The 27285-nt window shown below is 38.5% G+C and overlaps 1 protein-coding gene across 20 annotated transcripts in view; it reads left to right on the top strand.

Annotated features, from left to right (window-relative positions):
- Window positions 1–27285, top strand: part of PPP6R3 (protein phosphatase 6 regulatory subunit 3) — a 182317-nt gene that overhangs the window by 121042 nt on the left and 33990 nt on the right. For 16 of the 20 annotated variants that reach the window (XM_014585299.2, XM_014585302.2, XM_027769423.1 and 13 more), the window contains 7 exons: window positions 4821–4950; window positions 7328–7480; window positions 9903–10052; window positions 11965–12029; window positions 14911–15026; window positions 16729–16814; window positions 25569–25655. In XM_014585299.2, coding sequence (XP_014440785.1) covers window positions 4821–4950; window positions 7328–7480; window positions 9903–10052; window positions 11965–12029; window positions 14911–15026; window positions 16729–16814; window positions 25569–25655 — 787 coding nt within the window. The remainder of the gene's footprint in view (window positions 1–4820; window positions 4951–7327; window positions 7481–9902; window positions 10053–11964; window positions 12030–14910; window positions 15027–16728; window positions 16815–25568; window positions 25656–27285) is intronic. The other 4 variants (XM_014585305.2, XM_014585303.2, XM_014585306.2 and 1 more) reach the window with 1 other exon arrangement.

The raw sequence follows: 27285 nt of genomic DNA, 5'->3' as shown, positions 1-27285 counted from the left end.
AAGAATCGCTTTCCCTTTCAAAAATCTAAGAAGCACAACTTCAAAAAAAAAAAAAAAAAAAAAAAACAGGGTAAGGCAAAGATTTCTTAGATACAGTACCAAAACCTAATTCATAAAAGAAAAGCTGACAACTTAGACTACATTAAAATTTTTAAATTTTTGCTCATAGAACTCGACTAAGAAAATAAAGAGAAAAGCCACAAAATGCCAGAAAGTTATTTGAAAATCACATGGGTGAGGACTTACATACAACCATATAAAAAAGATTTAAAATTTAGTGCCACAACCCAGTTTTTAGGTCAAAAGATTTGACCAGTTAAAGAATAAAGTTATTTATGTAGTAAATGAAAACATGAAAAGGTAGCCAACGTTGTTTATTATTAAATTTAATTCAAAACCACATGAGATACTACTGCACACCCTTAGAACAACTTAATGTTTGTTTCCTGTGGCTGCAAAAAAAATTCCTGCAAACTTCATGGGTGAACATGATAGTAATTTATTCCCTCACTGTTCTGAATGCCAGGCAGCCTAGGTCCAAGATATTAGTGGTGCCACATTCCCTCCAGAGGCACTAAGGGAGAATCTTTTCTTTCCTCTTCTGACTTCTAGTGGCTGTTGGCAGTCCTTGGATTATGCCCTCTCTGCTGCTGCTTCATACAGTCTTCTCTTTGATGTGTCTGTGTATCTCCCCCCCCCCCAGATTTTTGCCATAGTGCATGTGTGTGCACTCCCCAAAGAGGGTCGGAGAGAGGGAAAATGAGAAATTACACCGCAGAGGTGATGGACATGCCACAATTTCTTCTTCATTCTTCTCCTGGGATTTTTGTGCACACATGCTTATGTGCCTGGCATGATTTTCAGGCCACTGGGTCAGCAGCATGGTTGACCATATGGGAATTCAGCACCTCAACCTCCATGCTACCTGGTGGCCCCATTTCCTTTTCTTATAAGAACACTTGAGATCCACTTAGGGCTCACCGGGATAATTGAGGAAAATGTCTCATCTTAAGATCCATAATTACAGGGGACTGGCAGATGATGGTTAAAGGCACTGGATTCCCACATGGCCGACTGCAGTTCGAGTCCCGGACCTGGTGGCTTGCTTTCTCACTTTCCCTTTCTTTCTCTCTCTCTGGTCAAATTAAAAATTAATAACAACAAATGGAAATATATACATATATGTATATGTATATTTTTAAAAAGATCCATAATTACATCTTCAAAGGCATTTTTTCCAAATAGGACAATTCATGGGCTCTGGGGATTAGGGTGTGGACATACCTTTCAGGGTGCTGCCATTCAGCCCACTACATAGTCATTCCAAACAAATTAAAAAGTACTCAGTGCTGGCGGTGATGTGGAGTAACGGCAAGTCTCACACATTACTGTTTGGAATGCAGAGTAATACAGGCACTTTATAAAAATAGTTGTCTGTTTCTTATAAATAAACAGACAGATGGTATATAGCAGTAAAATGCAAAGCTCTGTGAGGCATACCCACATGGGAAGATTGCTGGTTCACAGCCACATACCTGTGGCTGTGCATACACTGATCTGGACTGGGGATGAATCACTGTGTCAAGATCCTTTCCAGGGGTGCTAGCGCGCTCTCTCTTTCTCTCCCTACCTCCCCTCTCTGTCCGTCTCACTCATAGAGGAATGAATAAATGAATGAATGAATAAAATACAAGCTAGGCAGACACATCATATTATCCAGCATTCTCAGTACTTACCTAGGTGAAATAAAAACCATGTCACACAGCAACTTGTGTGTAAGGGTTTGTCACCTTTATTCATAATTGCCCCAAACTACAAACAATCTGATGTCCTTAAACTGGTAAATGGGAGCTGATATATCAGTATAATGGATTGCTACTTAGTGATAAAAAGGAGTGGGTGGGTCCAGCAGTTAGCATAATGGCTATGTCGCTGTACTCCCATGTAGTCGACTGGTTCGCGTCCTGGACCCGGTGGCTTAAAACTCACGCCGGGCGTGTGTGCATGCGTGCCCAAGATCCCAAGAGGAGAATGGAGGAGAAGGGATTGCAGCGTGACCATCCCCCCAGGGGTTGATTTCTCGCTTTCTGTCTCTCTGTCTCTCTCTTGTCTGTCTGGTGAGCGCACACGCCCTATAGCAAAAACCTCTCCAAAAAAAAAAGGAGTGGGCTATTGATTTATAAAACATCTGATCTGTCACTTCTTGTGCCTTTCCAAGTTTTAAGTTCTATAGTTACTATAGCTCTTGTTGAAATAAAAGCATGGTTCTTGTTTTGGATTTGGTTAATTACACAAATAAGAAACTATACAAGAAATTTTGAGCAAGAACAGATATTAGGAAAAACTTCTATGTTACGGTGTAGCATCAGTATGCTAATTCCTTCAGTGTGGTCACAGCAAAACCAATTAGAGAGGCACACTTGCCTAATAAATTTTTAAATGAGCCATTGTTATAAATAATGTGATGCCAATGTAAGTATCGTAAAAGCACCATGGATATTGACTTTAGTACTTACGTCAGTGTTATATTAAATATTCATGATATGAACAAAATCTATGTGAATGATTAAGGGATTATAGAATGTGGCTTAATACAATTTTTTTGATAAGTGAGGAGAGGTTAATTGTTCTAGAAACAGAACTAAGAAAGTGATGCACCACTTAAAGGAAAAATATCATGCTTATACCTATTATTTTATGTAAAAGTAAATTCCAAATAAAATACTGCAAGAAAAATATGTAAATACTTATGGGAACCAGCAGTTAGCATAATGGCTATGTCACTGGACTCCCACGTAGTCGACCGCGGTTCGCATCCCGGACCCGGTGGCTTAAAACTCACGCCGGGCGCATGTGCATACGTGCCCAAGATCCTGAGAGGAGAATGGAGGAGAAGGGATTGCGGCGTGACCATCCCCCCTGGGGGGTGATTTCTTGCTTTCTGTCTCTATGTCTCTCTCTGTCTGTCTGGTGAGCGCACACGCCCTATAGCGTAAACCTCTACCCCCCCCAAAAAAGAAAAATATGTAAATATTTATAAAATTCTGGGATTATAAAGAACTTTGAAGCATGGCTCTCTAGACAGCCTGTAACAGAAAATGATTTGACCATGAAAATTATTAAACCCCATCCTGACACATTGAAAAAGCTTTGTAGGGACCAGCAGTTGGCGTAATGGCAATGTCACTGGACTCCCATGTAGTCGACCACAGTTCGAGTCCCGGACCCAGTGGCTTAAACTCACGCTGGATGCGTGTGCGTGCGTGCGTGCCAAGATCCCGAGAGGAGAATGGAGGAGAAGGAATTGTGGCATGGCCATCCCCCCAGGGTGTGATTTCTCGCTTTCTGTCTGTCTCTCTCTGTCTTTCTCGCGAGCACCGCACACTATGGCAAAAACCTAAGGCATTGTCATCAAAACAAAAAGTTTTATTTCCTTTTTCCTCATAATTGAGTTTCTGAATGTTGTTACATGTGGCTCTCAGGGTTAGAAATCACTTATATTTAAAGTGTTTTCAGGTAATAGTCATAATAGCACTCTCTAGGCATTAGCTATATGCTAGGCAGTATTCTCAACTTTCTGTCCACATTACATGGTTCTCACAGCAGTTGTGGGAGAGGCACTCTGGAGTGACCATCTCCATATTAGAACAGATAACTTCTCAATGAAGAGCCTGTCTGAATAGGTAGTCTCACTCCAGCAACTACATTTTAATAATTGTAATAAATAATGAATAATAATTTCAATAAATTATGAACCACTATTTTGCATGACTATAGAGTTAATATACCACTTTTAGGTGTATTTTTAATATTTTTAAAGAATTATTTCATTTAACTTTATTTGTTTTTTTTTTTAATTTGACCAGAGAGAGAGAAAGCAAACCACCAGGTCCAGGATTCAAACCACAGTCATCAGCCATGGGGGAGTCCAGCACTCTTAACCACCATGCCACCTGCCAGCCCTCATACTCACATTTTAAAAGAAAAGGTTAAGACAGATACCCCCCGACCCCAACAAGGTCTTCACTTTGCAGTCTACTTCCAGCCTTGGGCAGCCGGAGGGTGCCCTTGCCCAGTTTGTACAGGGAGACCTTGAATTGCAAACTTGAGACCTTCCTTCATGACCTCAACATTATGGAGTATTGTGCTACTAGCATGCCACCATGACTGGCCCATACCTGTATTTTTCAGACCATCCCCTGATGTTCTTTCCCTCCTAGACTTTTTCCCACTCCCAATTTGAGAACCACTGTGCCTGGTCAATAACACAGTTGGAATTAGGGAATTTCATTCCACTTATAATTGTTTTCTTAGGAGTGGATTATAATGAGTATAGATTAAGCTTTGAGTAGAAGAATAATTTAAACCTTTAAAATAAGAAACAATGTTGATTACCCAAGGAAAACTGAATTGAACTAGTACAGTCCTATTTATTAATATCCCAAACTAGCTTGTACCTTATAATTCAGGGATCAGATTTCCTTTTGCTTTCCAAAGTTTCCAGTCAGAGAACTCCATTAGTATAATAGCTCTAAGAAGTCAAGAGGGGGCCAGTCCATGGTGAGTGGTAAAGGGAGCATGCCACTGAAGTCCTTTGGATTTCAAGTGATGTTGGCTGATCCTCATCAAGGTTTTATTATAATCTTGTCTAGTTTATTACATACTTTTTCTTTCCCTTCTTGTAACCAGAAATGTTGATAAAATCATTATATAATTATACGATCATTAAGTATATACCTCCATAATTGATAATGGATAGAACACTTTTAATGATCTGTTCTGAAATTACAGTAACTAACATTTCTTTACTTTGTTTCAAGATTTGAAGGCCATATAGAGATCTGTCCACCTGGCATGAGTCATTCAACTTGTTCAGTCAATAAGAGTGTTCTAGAAGCCATCAGAGGAAGACTTGGATCTTTTCATGAACTCCTACTCGAGCCACCCAAGGTAGGGGAGCTATCTTAAGCATGGCTGTCCAGTTAATAATTTAGTTAGACAGTCATTAGAAAGAATATGAACCTTGGGAGTAACAGACTGGCTGTCATTACCATTTATAAAATATGTTAAATGATACAGTGCCAATTGTTTTTACTGGTATTGAGCCAGTTTTTAATTGACCTATATATATATATATATATATATATATGTCTGTATAATAAATTATTAAATGCTATAGAATTAAAATTAAACCTTATTTATGTGCTTAGGAAATTCAGTTGTATTCTTTCCATCTGTAAATTCTTGAATACTTAAGTGCCAGTAAAATAAGCAGTTTCCTTCTCAAAGTATGTTCTATTTTACATCTTTTATCCCCCCTCAAGTTTTTTCCGCTTGGGAGGTGGGAGAAGGGTACCCCATAGGGTCTTCATACCACTATCCTTCCCCAGCCTCAGCCAGCCTGGATCATAGGCATGCATGCTTATGTGCCTAGCGTATGCAGGGAGGCCTTAGGTCCCAAACCCTGGACCTTCTCCTGTGGGTGCAACATTGCAAACTGTTGCATTGCTGCTGCGCTACCATCTGGTTCTTCTTTTTTTACATCTTTGAGGAGATGACTAATCTTTGATCTTTCAGAAGCTGATCTTTGAAATTATGTTTTCTTATTCAGAGTTGGAACAGTATAAACAGTCTGATGGACAGATAACCTTATTTAAGAAATAGTAGGTTGAAGTTTTAGCATACAACATGAAAGAATATGACTTGGGGGTGTTAGTTTTTCAGTTGAGAGCATCCGTGTGCTAATCTAAAAATGACTGCTTACTCGATGGAGACCTACAACAGAGGCCGTCAACAGTCCATGAATGGTATTCTTCGTTTACACCCCACGCCGCCTCTGATTGGTGGAGAGATTTAGATTAGGGTAAGAGACACTTTGTTTTGGAATCTAGGGTGGAAGGTTCAGTTCTGTGCAAGTTCTATTTCTAGCACCAGTTCTTAAAATTACCTCTTCCCTCTGCCTGTTACCATTGATTCCAGTGTCCTGTGTGGCATGTGGCTATGTATTATGGGATTTCTTGTGACTCCAGTGTACTAGTTTCTCTTTTCCAAATTAGATGTTTTCTGTTTATTTAGCCATGGAAGGTATGGCACAAGATAATGTGCATCTGTAACCCAGAGATCCAGTTCAGCTTTCAGATGGTCTTTTGAGATGTCTGATGTCATCAGCAAGCATATGGCAATCTCACCTCTGCACTCAGTTTGTGTCATCTCACTGGGCCCATTCCAGGCACATCATCCTATCTGCAGTCAGCCTGTGTTGGATGCAGGCTGTAGTGTTGGCATTCTCCCTTGGAAAATGCCTGAATTGGTATTTAGTGATTTTGGTCAGTGACATCCTCCTTCTTAGTCCTAGGAAGAACAATAATGGAGTAGGGGAACAAAAATATGGATGTAGGAGAAGAGGAGAGAACATCACAAGTAGAAGATGGAGGGGTGGAAGGAGATTCTGGAGAAGAGTGTGATGAAGGCCTAACCTGTGTCTTAGGTGGCCTTCCTTTCTTTCTAAGTGGAAAAATAGGCAACATCTTATTCTTGGTCCTGATTCAAAAGTAGAGCAGTGTCTTACTTGGATTTTTCTTTTACTCCTAGTAGGGAGTGAGTTCAGTTTTTATGTCGTTTTACCCTAAGATGTGGTGTGTACAAGTAGATGTGTGAACCTTTTTTTAAAGCCTGTCAATTAGAGCTGTTTTTCATGGAGAGAAACTGTGAGCCTTACAGTTCCATTAAAGCATCCAGAAAAGAGGATCAGGGAACAGACAGAGTGGAACCAAAGGATAAGGTGCAGATGTGGACAGGGATACTTAAAAAGGGCAACCTCACCCTTTCTTGTAAGAATTCAAAAATGTTGAAATGTCTGCTGCTTTTGTGATTTCAAACTATAAAAACTCCCTTTTGTAGACAAAAACAGGTTTAGATTGGTCACATCTCAAGATCCAGAAACAACTTCTGAGTTTATATTTTTATCATGGATTTGGCAAAGACTGAAGACTTTGTTTCAAAAATTGTGATTGTGTTTCTTAGATTTCTGGTCAGATTTTGAAATATTTTACTTTTTTACCATGGACTTCTATAGCTTTCTACTTTATTCCCATGGCAGTTTGGAATGTTGGAATAGAGTGATCCTTGATTTCTTACAGAATTTATAGTCCAGGAAAATTCATTGAAAAATTTTTATTTGGTTATTTCAACTTATTGTAGACATTATTAGCAGCTATATATATTGTTTTCAGGTGTAGAATTCAGGTCAAATTGTTTGCAAGGTTAGTTTGCCTTTGCGTGTTTGATTATTTAACTGGATTTAATTGGAAAGCTCTCTCTTCCTCAGAAAAGTGTGATGAAGACTACATGGGGTGTTCTGGATCCTCCTGTGGGGAATACCCGGTTGAATGTGATTAGGTTGATATCCAGCTTGCTTCAAACCAATACCAGCAGTATAAATTTGGACCTTATGGAGCTGAATAGCATTGGAGTCATATTGGTGAGATTTCCTCCCTCAAGACATTTTAATGTGCCGTTGATACTTCATGGATATATAACTCAAGTTCCAACATTACAGATGTACAATATGTGTCAATGATTTTTTTTTTGGTCTGTGCATATATGGTGTTCTACATAGTTTTTGCCTTAGTTTATCATAAATTCTGAATGTTTATAATTGTTCAGTAATCATTTATTGCTATGTATAAAGAACTATAATGTAAAATTTCAAAGATCATTTAAGACAGGCTCTTCCCTGAGAAACACAGTCTCACAGATGATGTCTGTTGGGTTCAGCATTATTCTCTGCTCAGAATTAGCTAAGGGACAAGCCTTTATAGTCTTTTGACTGGAATATATCTATATAATGCATCTGAGGGTCTATAGTCTTTTGATTTGAGTCTGGATTTTTCCTTAAGACAACTGTTAGTCTGTTTGCCAGTGGAAGAGAAGAGGAAAAATCCAGGAATTACTTGGCTTTCCTGGCTCTTGAGTTTTCAGTTCCATCGTTTGTGCCCATGCTTGCTCTCTCTGTCTTGCCATCCATAGCATAAGAGGCATCAAGGTTAAACATTTAGCAGGTTTTGCTAGGTTTCTGGTCACATCATTTCGGGGGATGTGAAATGTGTTTTATAGGAGGAATTTGCTCACTACATTGACAGGCATTATAATACATACATTATGTACACTTCTCATTTGATTTTGGGTATAAAAACCTTAAGCAAAAGAGTATCTGCTTTTCAGATTATGCCCAGAGAGGACATACATATATAATTAGTCAGTGAAACCTAGGTTTAAATTTACCTAGTTTTAGGCTCGTACATGCTTTAATACCAAAGCTATTATACTTCCTAGTGGCACTGAAATATTTTTAGTTGTTCTGGATTTGGGGTAAATGATGTATCAGTATGGAGCATAGTAAGCAGGAACAGTTTGGAAAAAGATGAAAATGTAAAGGATTAGAGCTTCTTTAGTACCCTAGTCAGTGCCCTCTGGCAACATAGTCTTTGCCTTTCCTCTGACTAGTATATAAACATCCATAATATAGCTTTCCACCCTTGGCCTCTGGTGTTCTCCCTGAAGTCATCAGTTATTCTTTAATATTACTAATAAAAGTGTACAAGTACATTGTAACTCTTTAAAACTACTTTTGAGAGGTAATAAATTTGATAATTGGGTTGGATCTGTAAGTGCAGTGATTATTAGGGAGGCAGATCTGACATAGCAAATCGTGGTTTGAATCCCAACACCTGGCTGTTTAAAAAACATGCCGGGTATATCTTTATACCCCAAATCCTGGCAGGGTGGAGAAATGAAGAAATTGTGGCATGACCATGCCCCATTGAATTGGGGCATGACCCTGTTCCTTCAACCTCTCTGGGTAACTCATGAGTCCTCTGGAAATTATTAAAAAAAAAGAAAAAGAAAAATGGTAAGCCTACTAGATGGATTTTATTTATTATTTATTTTTAAAGAGGTTTCTTCCTTAGGACACATGTGCTTACTGGTGAGAAGTCAAGCCCCCACCCCCATGGGTGGGGGGTGTTGGGGATGGCCATGCTGCTATCCCTTTTCCTCCATTCTCTTCCTGGGGTTTTGGGTACGCATGCACATGCACCCGGCATGATTTTCAGTCCACTGGGTCCAGGACTCAAACTGGTCAGCCATGTGGGAATCCATCAAAATGTAACCACTATGCTATCTGCTGGCCCCAGATGGATTTCATTTTAAAATTAGATAACTAGACTTGATTGTATCCTGAATACATATTTTACACACTTTGTGCTTTTAGAATTTGTCTTTCCTTTTTGTGATGCTAGTAATTTGGAAAACCCTTGTGAATCCAGGAAATTCACATGTTACCACCTTTCAGAGTCTGTTTTGCAGATGATTCTAGGAGGTTTTGAATGGTAGAGTGGTTATTTAAGTTGTGAGCACCTTGAAACCAAGGACCATGTTTTTATTTTCCTGTTTCCCATGTTTTGCCTCAGCACTGCCTGCACAAATGCCATCAATACATATTTGTTGAATTAAATTTAAATTCTCTTAATTTTTTTAAATATAGCTTACTAAACATTTGTGTTTCTTTGAAAACAAAGCTACTGTCTTTTTGAGAAACTTCCTCTTGTCTTTTCCTCATATGCTTATTGTTGGTTTCTATTAGATTCCATGCAAATTCTGAGTCAAGTGAGCATATATGTTGTTTAGACTGTGAAGTAGTGTTTTCAGCCCCCTTTAAAATAACCTTGTGTTCCTTTTAAGTATTCATAATGGATGAGAACATAATATTTTTTTCTTTAAACTACTGAAATAGTTTAAGTAGTTTGAAATAGGTTAAATTACTATCTTGTAAATGTATTAATAAAGTAGCTTAAGCACTGAGGTAACTAAATTACAAAACACATTGTTTTTCATTTTTCTAGGACATGTTCTTTAAATATACATGGAATAATTTTTTGCATACACAAGTGGAAATATGTATTGCACTGATTCTTGCAAGTCCTTTTGAAAACACAGAAAATGGCACAATTACAGATCAAGACTCCACTGGTGATAATTTATTATTGAAACACGTAAGCCTATCCAGTCTTGGTTTTCTCCTTTTTCTCCTAGTTACAGCAGCTTTCCACTTCATTGTGAAATGAATTGAGGTTTACGAACATGAGATTAGATTTCAGAGTCTAAATACTTAACTGTCATATCTTTGCACTTTCTTTCCTTTTTTTTTAACTTTATTTTATTTAGTTATCTATCTATCTATCTATCTATCTATCTATCTATCTATCTATCTCAATTTGACCAGAAAGTTGGGGTGGGGTGAGAGAGCAGCAAGTTGCCAGGTTCGAGACTCAAACTGCAGTTGGACATGTGGGAGTCCAGCACCCTTAACCACCATGCCACCTGCCGGCCTCCTATCTTTGCACTTTGAGCTAGTGATTCTGTAAATAAGGTCTTGGCCACATGAACATTAAATGAATTGTCTTTTAAGAAAAAAAAAAATCTAAGTAAACTGCTTATTTGATCAAATTACTAAGTTTGAAGCTATAAAAATCATTTGGAGATTAAAAGAACCAAAGAGGGACCAGCAGTTGGTGTCACGGGTACGTTGCTGTACTCCCATGTAGTCGACCACGGTTCAAGTCCCAGACCCAGTGGCTTAAACTCACACTGGGCACATGTGCATGCATGCCCAAGATCCCAAGAGGATAATGGAGGAGAAGGGATTGTGGCATGGCCATCCTCCCTGGGGAGTGATTTCTCACTTTCTGTCTCTTTGTCTCTCTCTCTGTCTTCCTGGCGAGTGCATGTACCCTATAGCAAAAAAAAAAAAAACAAAAAAAAACTACTCCTCCCCAAAAATAAACTAATAAAAGAACCAAAGAAATATAAATACTACAGAAAACATTTGAGCAGCAATTTGACATACTAGAGAAGTGAGTTAGTTATATGTGGTGTTTGAGCCTTTTCTTGGGGATCTCTTTCCTGTCAAATACGAGGTGTTTTTTTTTAAGTCAGTCTTCAGATTTATTCTTGCTCTGAAGTTCATTGAGATTTTCTTGCTCACATTTGGTTTATTCCAAACCTGGAAGTTAGGAAAGGCTAGTCTGAAATAGCAAGATAGAGATGGGGACACATGAATAAAAGTGCATTGCACTTTCCATTGTTGCAGCTCATAGTGCTTGTCATTGACTTGCAGGATTTGGGCAAGATGTGCCTGTTTTTTCATGCTAATACTGTAAACATGAATGTATTGGAACTAAGTGTTGCTCATATTATAAAAGCACAAGTATGCGTTTGGATTCTAAGTTCAATTTTATGAAGGCATAATTTTCTTTATTCCATTTAATTTTTGGTTACACTTTGAATTTCTTTTTTAAGAATTATTTTATTTAATATTACTGTTATTATTGTTTGTAAGTTGACGAGAAAGAGAAAGTGAGAATGCAAGCCACCAGGTCCAGGACTCAAACTGTGTTCAGCCATGTAGGAGTTCAGCACCTTTACCACCACACTACCAGCTGGCCCCCAGGCTTTATATTTCTGATCCAGTTTTTTTTCTTCATATCTATTAAAACCTGACTTTGCTCTTAGGTCAGCTGCTCACTTGTGGGTTTGAGTTTCCCAGTAAATCCCTATAGTGTTCTGAGCATCTGGAGTAAATTTATTACTACAGTGCATGTGTGTTTTGTTTTTTTGTTTTATTTTATTTAACTTTATTTAAATTTGATCAGAGAGGGACAGAGTGAGAGAGAGAAAGCAAGCCGCCAGGTCCAGTACTCGAACTGCCGTCACCCATGTGAGAGTCCAACACCCTTAACCACCACGCCACCTGCTGGTCCCCAGTGTATGTGTTTTAACCATTAATCAGTAGCTTGCTGGGATACACGTACCATGATTCTGTTTAACTTAAGTTCTATTTCACTGTAAAGTTTAGGTGCTCTTATATTTATATAAATGTTAACTGGAATGTCTTTTTTTATTCAGCTTTTTCAAAAATGTCAATTAATAGAACGAATACTTGAAGCTTGGGAAATGAATGAGAAGAAACAGTAAGTAAATTGATTTCTGAAAGTAATTTAATTTGGTTATAATTTGAAGAAAACATGTCCCCTTATCCTGATCAGACAAAAATGAAAATAATTACATTATAAAAGATATTTTCTCTTTTTTAAGAACTACTTTGTTTAGTTGTATTTATTATTATTAATTTTTTAATTCGACCAGAGAGAGTGAGATAGTAAGCCATCAGGTCTGAAATTTGGACTATGGTTGGCCATGTCAGAGTTCAGTGCCTTAACCAACATGCCACCCGCCAGCCCCCAGATTTTTTTCTATTAATTTATTTTTAGATTTCCTTTTCTACCTTTCTTGGGAGAAACTAGTGAGTTGGGAATACTCCCTGCCTCTCTGCTGCCTTTGAAACGTTCTGGTCTTTTTTGAAGGGTTGTTTCTTTGAATAATGTGAAGTTGAGTGAAAAACGTTGTGAAGGTTTTCATGGTGATAATTTTATGTAGCATCTTTGTCCTGATTACCCCCTACTCAAATGTATTAGGTGTATGTTCTTCTCACTTTTTCATGCATGGCATTAACAGGAAAAATCAGTATAGTCTTTTTAGAAAATTTCCATTAGCTGATTTGCAAGGTTATGTGAAGGACTAGTTGATACATGTCAGTAGCTTTGTTATATAGGACTTCTTCATAGCAGTGTTGTTTCTACCAGGCATTCATGTTGAGCCCTGCTTTTGTGTGCTACCCAGTAAGTTCTGAAGCAGGTAGCATAGGGTATGTTTGGGAAAGGCCCTCAAGTCATGTTTCTTGTGTTTGTTTTTAAGTCAGGCTTCCTGAGGTAACTCCTATGGTAAAAATCATCTTTTTTATATGTGCAGTCCTAGGAATTCTGATTCATACAAGAAGTCTTGTAACCACCAGTACAAAATGGGTGTCTATGACTCTTTACTGTGAGTTCTTTCCCACTTTTCTTGCTGTGTATTCAAACTGATCTATAGTCCCCAGGCGAGCTAGATGACTCAGTGTGAGTTGTGATTTTTAAAATGATTAATAAGCACTGATAGGATTTTTTAAAAAAATTAATTATTTAATTTTATTTATTCATTTATTTATTTTAATTTGACCAGAGAGAGAGGGAAAGTGAGAAAGCAAGCCACTAGGTCCAGTATTTGAACCGCAGTCAGCCATGCTGGAGTGTCCAGCACCTTAACCACCATGCCACCTGCTGGTCCCACTGATAGGGTTTTGATGTAGCTCTGTGTGGAAAATTGGTGTTAAGCTTGTGTATATCATGGGGCTAATATTGATAGGGCTCAGAATCCTTCTTCCACATGGAGCTTCTTTGGGGGTGTTATATATGGCCCAGTCAAAATCTCTGGTTGAGTGTCTTACCCCATCTAAGCCCCTTTGTGCTCCTGTCTCTGCCTTTTTATCTGATCAGTGATAAGGTATCCTGTGCATCCTTCTTTCCTCATGAGCCCTGTCCTCTGACGAGCTAGTGAGTAACATTACCCCAATCTGGAGGTATCCCCAAAGAGCTTTCTTAATTTTGCCTTGAACCAGGAACCTAAAGCATACTGGAAGCCCTGGGCCAAAAACCTGGCAAATGGGCCTTTTATTTTCACCTGTAGGTTAGAAGGGAATGAAAGGGAATAACTGAGAAGCTGCTGATAAGAACACATGGATCTTTGAACCATAATGTGGAATTAGCAACTCAGTTGCCAGCAACCCAGTGCCCTCCAACCCTTAGGTGTCAACACTTCACACCCTCTAAGATTGTCTAGCAGATATTATTTTCTAGATAAGCCTTCAGTCACAGTATGGTTTGTTAAATGGGCCTCACAAAATGTTACCCCTTTGACCAAAAATCTTTGCAATTTGTTCCCTGCTATCTGCATTAAAAACTTTTCTTTATAGAATTTAAAGTCTTGACATTTTGTAGACAGGAAAACACATTGCTATGAAGTTTGTCTAAATGTAAAGTTTCATCATGGTTGGGAAGATTAGAACCTAAATGGGGAAAGGGATTAGAACTATGTTTATTTTCCTGTGTTCAAAATGGAATATGGGAAGGATCAAGTTGACTGCCTCTCTTATATTGGGCAAGTTCTCAAATCATCCAAAATCTTAACTTGAGAAATGGCATTGGTAGATAATAGTTCTGCTAATTGTGATGTGACTAAAATTGAATGTCTTTAGGAAAACAAATCCACAGAATTCTTACCTTAATTCCTTACAATCTGATTAACATCTGAAATGTAGTTTTATAAAAAAGATAGAAAGTCACAGTAATAGGTGTGAATGAATGTCTGTTTGATTTAAGATAATGCTGTTACAGTTAAGGATTGTTTTTTGTTACTTGAATAAACAGTGTGTTCTGTTAAGTGAAGCAATCTGCCATATAATCTCTAAATAGATGTTTTCAGACACCATCCCCCCAATCCTAACCTGCCCTGCCACCTAGTAATTTTATGGCACCCTCCTTTCCTTTGTTTTTTTTTTTGTTCTTTGTTTTTGTTTGTTTGTTTTGGGGGGTTGGAGAGGTTTTCACGCTAGGGTGCATGTGCTAACCAGAGAGAGGGAAAGTGAGAAATCACCCCTCAGGGGAAATGGCCACACCATAACCCCTTCTCTCCGTTCTCTTTCTGGGATCTTGAGCGTGCACGCACACATGCCAGGCATGATGTTCAAGCTGCTGGATTGCACTTTAATTCCAGCACTCGAATTGCAGTCAGCCCTGTGAGAGTCCAGTGATGTAAATGCCATGCCATCTGCTGGCCTCCCGTTCCTTTGTTTCTCCTTTTTCTGTTCCTTGTTGTCTTGAACAGTGCCCTCAGTTTTTAAAATCTACAGTATTCGCCAAGTGTTTCATTGCTTCATCCTATCAGATATCTGAATATATGTCCTTTATCCCTTGTCAGGGCTGAGGGAGGAAGACGGCATGGTTACATGGGACACCTAACAAGAATAGCTAACTGTATCGTGCACAGTACTGATAAGGGCCCCAACAGTCCATTAGTACAGCAACTCATCAAAGGTAAGTTGTTTATAAAATTTTAATTGCATGTTTTGGGGATCAAGAAAGGATTTAAGAGTAAAGTGGAACTAGTCTCAACACTTTTAATAGGTGTTTGTGGAGTCTTTTTGTATTTTGTTAATTACCTGGAGATTTGGATAAGATTCTCGATAATGTGTCTTGAACAGTATAGTTCTTAGCTATATCTCTGTTCCTGGTTTTGCAGTTCTTCGGTGAGCTTCAGCAGGCTTGACTGAGTTCAGCATTCTAGGTACTCACTGTCATTCTTATAGAGCACATTACACTATAAATTGTGCTTTTGGGTATTTTGAGCTGACAATTGAGCCACTCAAGCTTTAGTTACTCTTTTTGATTTTCTTCTAAAGGGCTCTATATACCCTATGGATTATGTTTCTTTAACTGAGCTATTAAGGAATTTATCAGCATCTTTTCATGTCTGTATCACTAAAATGAGATGTATTGGCTCTTATAGGTTTCTTTCTGTACTAGCACTTAAATTTAGTCAGTCCAAGGTTGCTTGGAAAAAAAACTGTGTGAATGTCCTTCACACTGGGACCAGGCCATGAAGTCCATCTCTTCCCAAACAAGAGTACTAGGAGCTCTATATACTCTGGGGTTTTGTACCACTGTGATTATTAGTCATGAAATTATTTACTCTGAATTTGAAAAGTCTTTAACATCTGTGCTGTAGAATTCTTTCAGAATCAACTAGCTGAAAATAATTTCCCAGTGTGTCTCTCTATTTTCTCTTAAGAATGTTTGTTCCAGAAACTGTTGCCGGTTGAATATACACTAAAAGTGTAGTCGTCACTCAGTGATGGAAAAATAGGGGTTTGTTCACCTGTAATTTTACTTCTCAAGGATTGTAAGCCTCTTCTCATGCCATTCCTCATCAGTTTATCTTTATGTCCTTACCAAGGAGAATGGCCATGTGATGTGATTGAGTTTTTTAGAACAGTCCTTTTATGGAAGTCATTTGCCAGGTGTGTACCTTTGTGAATATTTAAACCAGAATTGTCAGATGACAACTTTAGTAAGGCCTTCAAAATTATAGCCATTGTTTATTTTCTTAGGAAGTAGTTATGTATTTTTTTTCCTTCAAAATTTCTCTAGATGACAGAATTTCACTGTTAGATATGTATGCAGATACATATGTAACAAATATATTTGGGAAACATTATCCTATAGCAATTTTGAGAGTGAAACTGGGTTCTATAGACTATTCATTGGCCAGCTGCCAGTCAGAACATCTCAAGAAAGTATGTGAGAGCTGTCACTTGCAGCATTCCCTAAACTTACTAGACCATGGTAAACATGTCTCCCTGCCTTTACCACATATATACCTTAAAGACCCACCAGCTTTCTCAGCAGAGTTTGTTAGAAACACATTTCCCAGGTTAAGTTTTCTACCAAAATAATTTTAGAAACTTAAGTTACACAGATACTTAGGACTCTTAGCCCTATACCTTTGGTGTATGGGGAAGTTCTGGTTCCTGAAAGTCTGTGAGTTTGTGCCATGTGCGATTTTATAACTCCATCCCCAAAAATGCTGGGCTGGCTGTCACCCAGTTACACAGCTGATAGGTCATGTTATACTGTTGATGAACCAGGTGGGCTGGCCTGCTCTCATTTTTACCTGTTTACTTTGTCTGTGTGGTGGTCACTGGGATGATAATGCGTTTTTCCTTTTCTCACTCTGAAGATCTTCCCGACGACGTCAGGGAGCGATGGGAGACGTTCTGCACAAGCTCCTTAGGAGAAACTAACAAGAGGAACACGGTAGATCTAGTAGGTTTTACAAGGTTACATTAATATCTTTTTAGTGTTTATTAGCCCTTGCCCATTAATTCAGAAAGAAGTAAAAGATCTTCCTTGCGCCCCAGTAACTGTGGGACAAGGATAAGTTCATGTCTCTTTACCAGGAAGAAAGGTCAATATTCACAATATTCTTGCCAATTTGTGAGCTGCTAATACTCACCTCAAATGAAAAAGAGGTACTACTAAAACGCCACTAATTCCTAATCCTACTTCATACCTATGTAGTTTCCATTTCCCTCCTCTTGTCTGAGCACCTCAACAACACAACTTCTAACTTTTCTTTTATACTGCTGGGTGTGTTGCTTTATACCTCAGAAAACCCTACGTGCTTAGAAAACCAAAATATCCCTTTGTATATTTTCTAATATTGTTGAGTTTATCCTTGTTTTAGATAAATCCCAGTAGGGGAATATTTTGCAGATTGACATTGAAACCCAAGCTTTAAAATCTTTAACAGAATTTGATAGGTTTAGCCAGGGAATGATGGCATTGATAATTTACTTGTTATTGGACTTTGGAATGTATTTTTTGTTTTTCTTTAACACATTAAGTTTTTAGGTAAGTATTGCTACTTTTTGCTTTTTAAGATAGGGGAAAAGCATTTCCTTTCATAAGCACATGCCAGCTGATTGTTAAGGTAGGAATCTGGACTTAGAAATATTGCTTAACTCTACATTTGAAGTATTTGTGTCCAGCATTTAGTCGTGTATTTGAAACTCAGCAACTGCAGTCTTTATAATATATAATAACACCTTGACTGCTAGGCATTCAGTCATTTGGCTGCCTTGTCTGTTCAATATATAACTTAGAAGTAAGAGGGAAATAGACTCTGAAAACAAGAGAACAGCCACTAGATCATCCTGTGTCACACGGAGGGTGAGGGCAGGCAGTACCTCCAACTCTGTAGATTGTCTGACAGATTTAGATATTTTTTTCCATACACTTGATAGAGTGGTGGGGTAATGGCTTTTTAAGGGGTGCATAATGATAGTATTGGGAAGTATTAAATGTTGAAGAGTTAGGAAATTGAGATAGCATTGCATAGGTCAGTGGCCCCAGTGTCTTTGTGTATGATAGTCCAGTAGGGAAGCTGATGTTTATATTGATAGCCCTGTGTCATCCAAAGGATTAGTCGTTTTTCTCCTTAAAGAGGTTTTTGCCTTGGGGCATGTGCACTCACTGGAAAGAAAGAGACAGACAGGCAGTAAGAGGGAAAGTGAGAAATCACCACCACCACCACCCCTTGGGATGGACATACTGCAATCCCTTCTCCATTTTCCTCCCAGGATCTTGGGCATGCACATACACACACCTGGCATGATTTTTAAGCCACCAGGTCCAGGACTTAAACCGTGGTCTGCCATATTTGAGTAAAGCTACATAACCACTATGCCATCTGCTGGCCCCGGCTTAAGTAATTTTTATTGAGTATATTACCCATTGTAGATAGTTTTATTTATTTTATTTTTTTAGAGAGAGATTTTTGCTATAGGACACATGCACTCATCAGAGCGACACAGAGAGAGAGACAGACAGACACAGAAAACGAGAAGTCACCAGGGGGATAGCCATGCCACATTCTCTCTTCTCCATTCTCCTCTTGGGATTTTGAGCAGGCAAGTGCATGTAGTTGGCATGAGTTTCAAGCCATCGACCAGGTCTGTGACTTGAACCACGGTCAGCAACATGGGAGTCCAGCGCCTTAATGACTGTGTCAACTTGCTGGCCCGTCATTTTTTTTTAAAACTCCAAATTGGTTAAAGTAATTTAGACTGGGCTCTATGCCAAAATTACTACCTAATCTGAGAATTCTAGATAATCAAGGTGTGCATGTGTGTGTGTGTGTGTTTGTCCTCTCTCATACCAAGTTTAGCCACTTAATTTTAGAAGCTTCCATATCAATTACTTGTTAAAAATGTAACCAACACAGTCTCCTTTAAGATAATTTTTGTCTTCTTTCTAATTTATAAAGAAATATCTAGTAATATTAGTTCTGATTTTGTTTGGAAAACTTCTCTTGTCTAGTTAAACTTGTTCTCAGGTTCTTAAAAAACTTTCCTGATCGGGACCAGCAGTTAGCATAATGGCTATGTTGCTGGACTCCCACGTAGTCGACCGCAGTTCGTGTCTTGGACCCGGTGGCTTAAAACTCACGCCGGGCATGTGTGCGTGCCCAAGATCCCAAGAGGAGAATGGAGGAGAAGGGATTACAGTGTGGCCATCCCCCCTGGGGGGGTGATTTCTTGCTTTCTGTCTCTCTGTCTGTCTCTGTCTGGCGAGCGCACGTGCCCTATAGCAAAAAAACCTCTCCACAAAAAAACAAACAAACAAAACCAAACAAACAAAAAAAAACTTTTCTGATCTTAGGTAACCCAAGCAAACCTCTTTTGAAAACAGTTCCCTAATAAAGAAGGAATTCATTACAATTGTGATAATACTCAAGCTAACTTACATGTTGCTTTTCATAAATCTGCGGTGTGATTGTGTATAGACAAAATGTATATCTACATGGAATGGTGTAGATGTGTGGTACAGGATAAATGTTCAGCTCCCTTTGAGTTAGACAGTTGTAGACATTTGTACCTTTGCCAAACATCTAGCACTGGAATTAGAGCTCAGTTCTCCTTTGCTTGCTATACTTTCTGTTATCATATTTGTACTACATAATCTACAGTAAAATGAAATAAGGAAAAGTTGACTTATATAGTGAAAATGTTCATATTTATAGGCCCCTGTTAACATTGTTGATATCCCTGTTTTTTTAGCCCCACTCCTTAACTTTTTGTCTGTTGAGACTTACTGGTTCATCTCAAGACCTCTTCAATTCTTTGGCCCCATGGTACCACCTGAATTTAGTTTTAAATTCTTCCAGTGGATTATTTTGCTGCTTTACAGTATTTCGAGGGCTACAGATGTTCTAAGTTTTTAAGGATACTTTTACATTAATCCTAGGCCATCAAAAATTGTAAATACATCTTCCAAACTCTTCATTTTCCTGCCAAGAATGTTCTTAGGCTTATTTCAATGGAACTGAGTACCATGTTCCTGGGAAAATATGATGCTGCAAATACTGTTATAAATACAACTTGGTAAATACATTGGACTCTGCCCTTGCAAAAATGACATACAAAATGAGTGCCCATGAGTGAAATGTAGTTCGTGGTCTGAATAAAAGCATTTACGTTCTTAACAGATTCATCACTAGAATTGGCAGTTAAGTAATAGATTGCTTATTTCCTGCCCTTTTCCCAAATATAGGGTTGTCAAGAAGGTCATAACACATTTTTGCATAGAAAAATATTTCGTGATTTTCCCGATGACCTAATAGATTAAATTAGATTATATATTGCCTTGATTCAGAATTTTTTAAAAGACATTTTGCCATAGGGTGCATGTACTTGCCAAAGAGAAAGAAAGAGAGCCAGAGAATAAGAAATCACCCCTGGGGGGATGGCCACATACCTTCTCCTGGTATCTTGGGCATGCACACAATTCGCCTAGTATAAGTATTGGGTTTTTTGTTTGTTTGTTTGTTTTGTTCTGTTAAGAATTATTTTTTATTTAACTTTATTTATTTTAATTTGACCAGAGAAGGACAGAGTGAGTGAGAGAGAGAGAGAAAGTGAGAGAATGAGCCTCCAGTTTCAGGACTTGAACCATGGTTGCCTTGTGGGAATCCAGTGCCCTTAACCACCACACCACCTGTTAGCCCCTTGCTTGGCATAAGTTTTAAGCCACCTGGTTCGTGACTTGAATCAATGTGCTATAGTATGTGCAGAGTCGATTCATATACTGACTTCTTCAATTTATGTTGGAAGTTTGTTTTGAATAAAATTTGAAGTTGTAGTTATATCAATGATCTATGTTTCAACTAAGCCTCCAAACTATAAAAATTGGCGATGATTTTGATAGAGTAAATACAGATAATATAGAAAATTTTTTTGTGATGACCATGGAAAATAGAATGTACTTTTCTGCCTTCCTTTCCAATGGCAAAAATGTGTTTTAAAGTAAAGTATTGGTGCTTTTTCTTTTCCCTCATTGTTGTATAGAACTGTATGAGTATATACAGGAACTATCAGCAGGTCAGGATAGAAACTGTTTTTGACCAGCCCTAGATTATGCAGTTGCTGGGGCCCATAGTGGAACCATACAATTGAAGAGCCATGAATAAGCATCTACAGCTCCCCTTTTTCTCTTATACAGCTCTGAGGTTATTTTTATTTTTAAAACAATTTTCTTTTTAAAATTTTATTCTTTTTTTTTTTTTTTGAGAGGGAGAGAGGTTTTTTGCTATAAAGCACATGCACTTGCCAGAAAGAGACAGACAGACAGAAAGTGAGAAATCACCCCTAGAAGGGATGGCCACAGTGCTATCCCCTCTCCTCCATTCTCCTCTCAGGATCTTGAGCACGCACACAACACGCGCCTGGTGTGAGTTTAAACCATCGCTGTTGACTGCATGGGAGTCCAGCGACATAGCCATTACGCCAATTGCTGGTCCCTATTTGTTATTTCTTTTAAGTATGACAGAGAGAGAAAGGGAAAGTGAGAAAGCAAACTGCCAGATCTGGGACTCAAACTGTAGTCGGCCATGTGAGAGTCCAATACCTTAACCACCACATTGCCTGCTGACCCCACGGCTCCAAGTTTAATAGTCACAGTATACTTATGATTTTCGTTGGCTATCTAACCAGCCAAGATGAAGAAAGAACCTGTTTATTTTTTCTCTAACAACTGTTAGAAAAGCTGAAATTTTATGATAAAAAGGGAACGATCAAGTTTTTTTTCACTGCAACATCAAAAGTGTACTTTACTTGGAATATATCTAGCTAGGTATGTGTATGCCTATATCAAGGAGACTTCAGAAAACACATGGAAAAATGGAATTAAAGGTTGAGTTTATTTTGGCTTAGGAACATTGAAAATCATGAATAATTTTTGATAATATGTATCTTCCATGACTTTTTTTTTTTTTAAGAGGTTTTTTGCATTAGGGAATGTGTGCTGCAGGGGAGGGGAGGTGGAAACAGTGAAAGGGAAAGTGAGGGATCACCCCTCCCCACCCAAGATGGCCAGACCTTAGTCTCTTCTACTCCATTCTCCTCCTGGTGTTTTGGGCATGCATGCACAGGCACCCAGCTCAAGTTTCAAGCCACTGGGTCCAGGACTTGAACTGCAGTCAGCCATGTGGGAATCCAGCAACATAACATAACTGCTACACCATCTGCTGGCTCCATCCATGAACTCTTTGAAGTCTCCATGTACTTGGTTGCTTTTTGCTGTATTCTCTTTTAGTGATTTATTTAGTATTCATTCATTATTGAGTGTTACTATGTACCAAACAGTGGCAAAAATTTCTGCTTTAGTGGAGATGGATAAACAGAAGAGTAAGACACAGGATATGAGGCTGGCAGGTGATGTGGTAGTTCAGGCTCTCTCATGGTTGGGACCAGCAGGCAGCATGGTGATCAAGGTACTGGACTCCCACATGGTCGACTACGGTTCGACTCTCAGACTTGGTTTTATCTGTCTTTCTCAATCCTTTTCTGGTCAAAACAAATGAATTATTTATTTATTTATTTCTGTCTTTCTTTCTTTCTTTCTTTAAGAAAAAAACTCTCATATGGCTAACTGCTGTTTGAGTCCTGGACTTGGTGACTTGCTTTCTCACTCCCCCCCACCTCTGTCTGATCAAATAAAAAAAAAAATGATAAAAATAAAATAATTCTTTAAAAATATAGACACATGATATGTATCATATATATGTTTCAGATAAATAGTAAGGCACAAAAGCAGGGAAGGGAGTTAGGATTTGCTTTTGGTAGATACATAGTTTAATATTAGATTGTCATACAAAAGCTCACTGAAAAGAATAACATTTGCAGAGACTTAAAGGGAAAAACAGAGTGAAGTGCAGGGGCCCTGAGGTTGGGTTTTTCCCAGACGTGTAAGGATTGATACACTGTCCAATGTGGTGGTGGTGGAATGAGCAAGGGTGAGACTAGGAAGACAAGAGCCCAGAGAGGCATCGAAAAGCCAGAATTTAAAATTTGTAGAGCCTTTTAGTTTGTAGTGAGCATCCTGAATTTTGATCTCAGAAGAAAAGCGTTGTGTTTTAAACTAAAAAGTTACATTGGGGCCGGCAGGTGGCATGGTGGTTAAAGGCTCTGGACTCCCACATGGCCGACCACGGTTCAAGTCTCAGACCTGGTGGCTTGCTTTCTCACTTCCTCTCTCTCTCTCTCTCTCTCTGTCTCTCTGGCCAAACTGGAAAATAATAATGATAATAATAAGAAAGTTAAATAAAATAATTATTTTTTAAAAAGTTACATAATTTGTTGTACATTTTTAGTAGATTTGTTTGGATACTGAGTTGAGAATTAACTTTAGTATAGTAAGAGTTAAGAGCCAGGAGATTGATGAGCTAGTCCTAATTAATCCAGGTGAGGGATAATGGTTTCTTGCAATAGGGAGCTAATAACAGACTTGGTAAGAAGTGATGGGATTTTAGGTTATATTCTAAAGATCAAATGTACAGATATGGATGAGATAGAGGAAACAAAATGACTAAAGTTTTCTTGCTGAGGAGAGGAGTGAAGGAGGCATTTACTGAGATGGAGACACCTCAAAAGAAATATGTTTGGAAGTGTAGACTACAAACTCATCAGGTGAGAAATTAATTGGTGGGATTCTGATTAGTTTGTTTCCCTCCATGGGTAAACTGAATAGTTTAGCTTATTTTACTAATAATAGTTTCAGACTGGAATGGTGAGAATCAGAATCATATCTCCCATTAATGTAATTGTGAAGGTGTATGTGCCTCATGTTGTTACTAATAATAACTTCTGAGCCTGCCCTGTAGCCTAGTGGTTAAGTTAGCTGGATCCTACATGGCGATCACTGTTCCAATCCCAGCCCTAGTGGCTTGAAAAACATGCAGGATGTGTGGGCATGCATGCCCCAAATCCCTGTAGGGTGGAGAAAGGGAGAAGGGATTATAATGTGACTACACTTCACTGAAAAATGCTTTCTTCCTCTCCCTCTCACCCTGTGCATATGCCCCTCTGGCAATTAAAAATAATAGTTTGCTATAACAAATTTCTTTTGGGAGAGAAAAGTTTTAAATATCTCCAAAGACTGCTTTGAATATACAGTTTAAGTAGAACAGGTAAGGGGATCACAGTGTCTGGCACATAGTTGTTGAACAAATTAGTTTCTGTCCCTTCAGTTAATCACCTGGTAAAATCTTACTCTGTAGGAAAAAGTAAAAACATGAATGAGGATACATTGTGTTCTGTTTGAACACAGACAATAAGAGACTTGGCTAGGAGTAATCAGTTTTATTTTGTTTACTCTTGTTTAGGTCACTTAGCCTTCTCCTTGAGTTATCTTCTATTTCTGTGCTCCTTCATGGTGTTACACCCCTGAAACACATACTGGATTAGCATGATATGCACACTAGCTTGCCAGCCAAGTGGTCCCCAAACTCAATTGCAGTAGAGATGCTTGACCTGCTCTTGGCATAAGATGCCAGCCTCCATGACTGAGCACTATTCCATACCTCTCTCTGTGTTCTGGTTGGGAGCTCCTTGGAACATATCTATCCTCGTATCTTTTCTTAGTCACTCACTAAAATAACTGTTGCCTTAAGCAGGTGCCTTTCAGTAATCACAAATCTGCCTTTGATATCATCAGGCTAGATTCACAAGTAGAATGTGAGTGTTTTTATCTCTGTCTCAGGGAGGATAAGAGAGGGAAATAATTGGAAACACTGGGTTATTACACTTAACCATTAATTGGCGAGCAGTTCTTGCTAGTGTTTTTGCTTAATTACTGAAAGTTGGTTGTAAGTTCTGGGAGTAGAGGAATACATTTTCAAGGGGAGAAGATTTGGGGTCTTTTTATGAGCAGAGAACTTGACTCAGGTTCTGTTTAGTGCTTATGGACAATGTTTTTTGTTTTGTTTTGTTTTTTTCCCATGGAGATTTTTGCTAGAGGGCACATGCTCACCAGAGAGACAGATAGAAAATGAGAAATCACCACCCCACCCCACCCCACCCCCGGGGAGGGGGGATGGCCATGTTGCAATCCTTTCTCCTCCAGTGAGCTCTCAGGATTTTGGGCCCATATGCACAATATGCCCTGTGTGAGTTTTAAGTCATGGGGTCTGGGACTCGAACCATGGTTAACTACATGGGAGTCCAGCAACGTAACCAACCATTATGCCATCTGCGGTCCCTGGACAGTGTTTTTCTTTGTGTGGGCAGGAGATTCAAGCTTTTAAGTGAAATGGTTAAATTTAAACCTGACCTTTGTAGTAGCTTATTGGGAATTCTTAGGGACTGCAGTTTTACCTAACAGGCCTGGCTGGCACTTGTAAATGATTTTTATGTTTATCTGTGCCTTTCCTTCAACCTTTCCTATTGTAAACAATAGGAGGTCGTTATCAAAATTATTTAAATGAATAATTCTTCTCTTTTTTCCATCTGTTTTCTGGTGATACTGGTAGTAAGGAGGGGAAGGCCAGAAGTGGCCAGCTGCAGGGCAGATAGCCGGACTGAGGGGGTGTCGTTGTTACTGGGTGGCTTCAACAAGTTAACTGTTACTTTTGTTTTTTCTATTACATTGAGAAAACAAAATGTGATTTTTCCATAAAAATGCTGATACAAATGTCCAAAACTTTTCTCTGTTAAATAGTCTTTTACATTTTTATGCATATAGGTTACAACCTGCCATATTCATTCATCCAGTGATGATGAAATTGACTTTAAAGAAACGGGTTTCTCACAGGATTCTTCTTTGCAGCAAGTGAGTCATGCCTAAAGCTTTGCTTTTTGTTTTTATTTTAAATGCTTAGTTGAGTTGTCATTTATGAATCAGCTTTGGAATTAGATACATATTGGAATATGATTCGGGGCTACCTATTAGTTAGGCAAAGCATTTAAAATAGGAAGTGTTGCATACATGAGAGGTAGGTTTATATTGATTATATTTCTAACAAGTATTTCATACCTATTAACAATGACAAGCCAAGTCAGTTATATTCAGGAGATTTAAATAAGTTGAATAGTCATCCTGCATAGGTACATTATACAGACCTTTACAACAGTTGAGTTGTTGTTAAAGATCCATGTAGTAAAGATTTGGGAGAAAATAATAAAGGAAGACTTTTTAACAATATTTAAAAAAATAAATTTTTACCATTATTCCTGAACCAAATGCTTATTAAAACAATCGTTCCCCTGTAAATGGTATGTTTCTAATATCTTGAAGTTCTAGTACAGTGACATCTAAATTTAAGTTTTAGTTGAAGTAATTCATTGCCACCTCTACCCTTTTGACGCAAAATTCATTACCATTTAACAGCTGCTTACAATCTTTGTGGAGGTGGGGCAGGACATAAATTATAAATGTACTGACTTATCATCCATTGGTGGATCTTGGATAAGTGACAGACGATTTCACTTCTGTACTGGCTATCAAGTTAGGGAGCTAAAAATAGAATTCCTTTTATAAGTTCTCAGCTAGTCATATGGAGAATTTGTCCTTAGTCTGGATCAGAAAGTCTTGATATGGAAATTGCTTTGGTGTTACAATAGAATTAATCGGGACACCTTTCTACCCTCTCACTGAATGTTGCTTGACTTTATTTTCCTAAGCCTCTAAATTTCATCTATACTGGGGTCAGGATGTTTATGCTGGCTTACAAGTTAAATACTTCTCATTCTAGTATTGGTTGAGCTAATAAATAATTTTGTATTCACCTTTTCAGTGCAGGTTTGAAGTAGCATTCCAGCACTTGGTTGGCTTCTTTGTGGTTCTTGACACTGCTGCCTTTTAATCTCTTAAGGTTAAGGTGAGGGAGCAGCCAGTCCATAGGGGATGCTGTTGAGCAGCGGTGCTTTCTTGAAGAGTGCAGTAGCCTTCATTCCCAACTCCTACCTTCGTTTGCTACTAGACTGCACTCGCCTCCCAGGTGGCCCACCATGACTCTGTGAGCCCCCATGCCTTCAAGCAACCCTTTCTTAGCCCCAGAACAATCTTGGCAAGCACTTTAACAATGGCTTTTCCATGAAACACCTGCAGAGTATTACAGATGGTCCACTCAACTAGGAATGAACCTGAATGCCACTCACACCTTGCTCCACCCTAGAATGAACCTAATGGCACCCAATGTAAATTATCAAAGTGGTTTTTTTACCCATTGAAATACAACTTTAAGAAAAGAATGCCCTAACATCTGTTTGATAATAGGCTAGTAAATATGGCACTAAAGGCTACTGACTAATCTAGTTTGGGTTGAATTTGAACATCTGGAAAGTAGATCTCTTTAGTTCTCATATTTGGTTCCAGGGCCATGTGGGGAAGTTTTTTACCTTTTTTTTTTTTTTTTTTTTTTTTTCCTCTTTTAGTTTTAGCTGATTTGTGTGACACAAAA

The sequence above is a fragment of the Tupaia chinensis genome, unplaced genomic scaffold, assembly GCF_000334495.1.
Source record: "Tupaia chinensis unplaced genomic scaffold, TupChi_1.0 Scaffold149501_1, whole genome shotgun sequence".
Lineage (NCBI taxonomy): Eukaryota > Metazoa > Chordata > Mammalia > Scandentia > Tupaiidae > Tupaia > Tupaia belangeri.
Note: the sequence above shows the minus strand (reverse complement) of the source record. Positions and strands in the feature narration are given on the sequence as shown.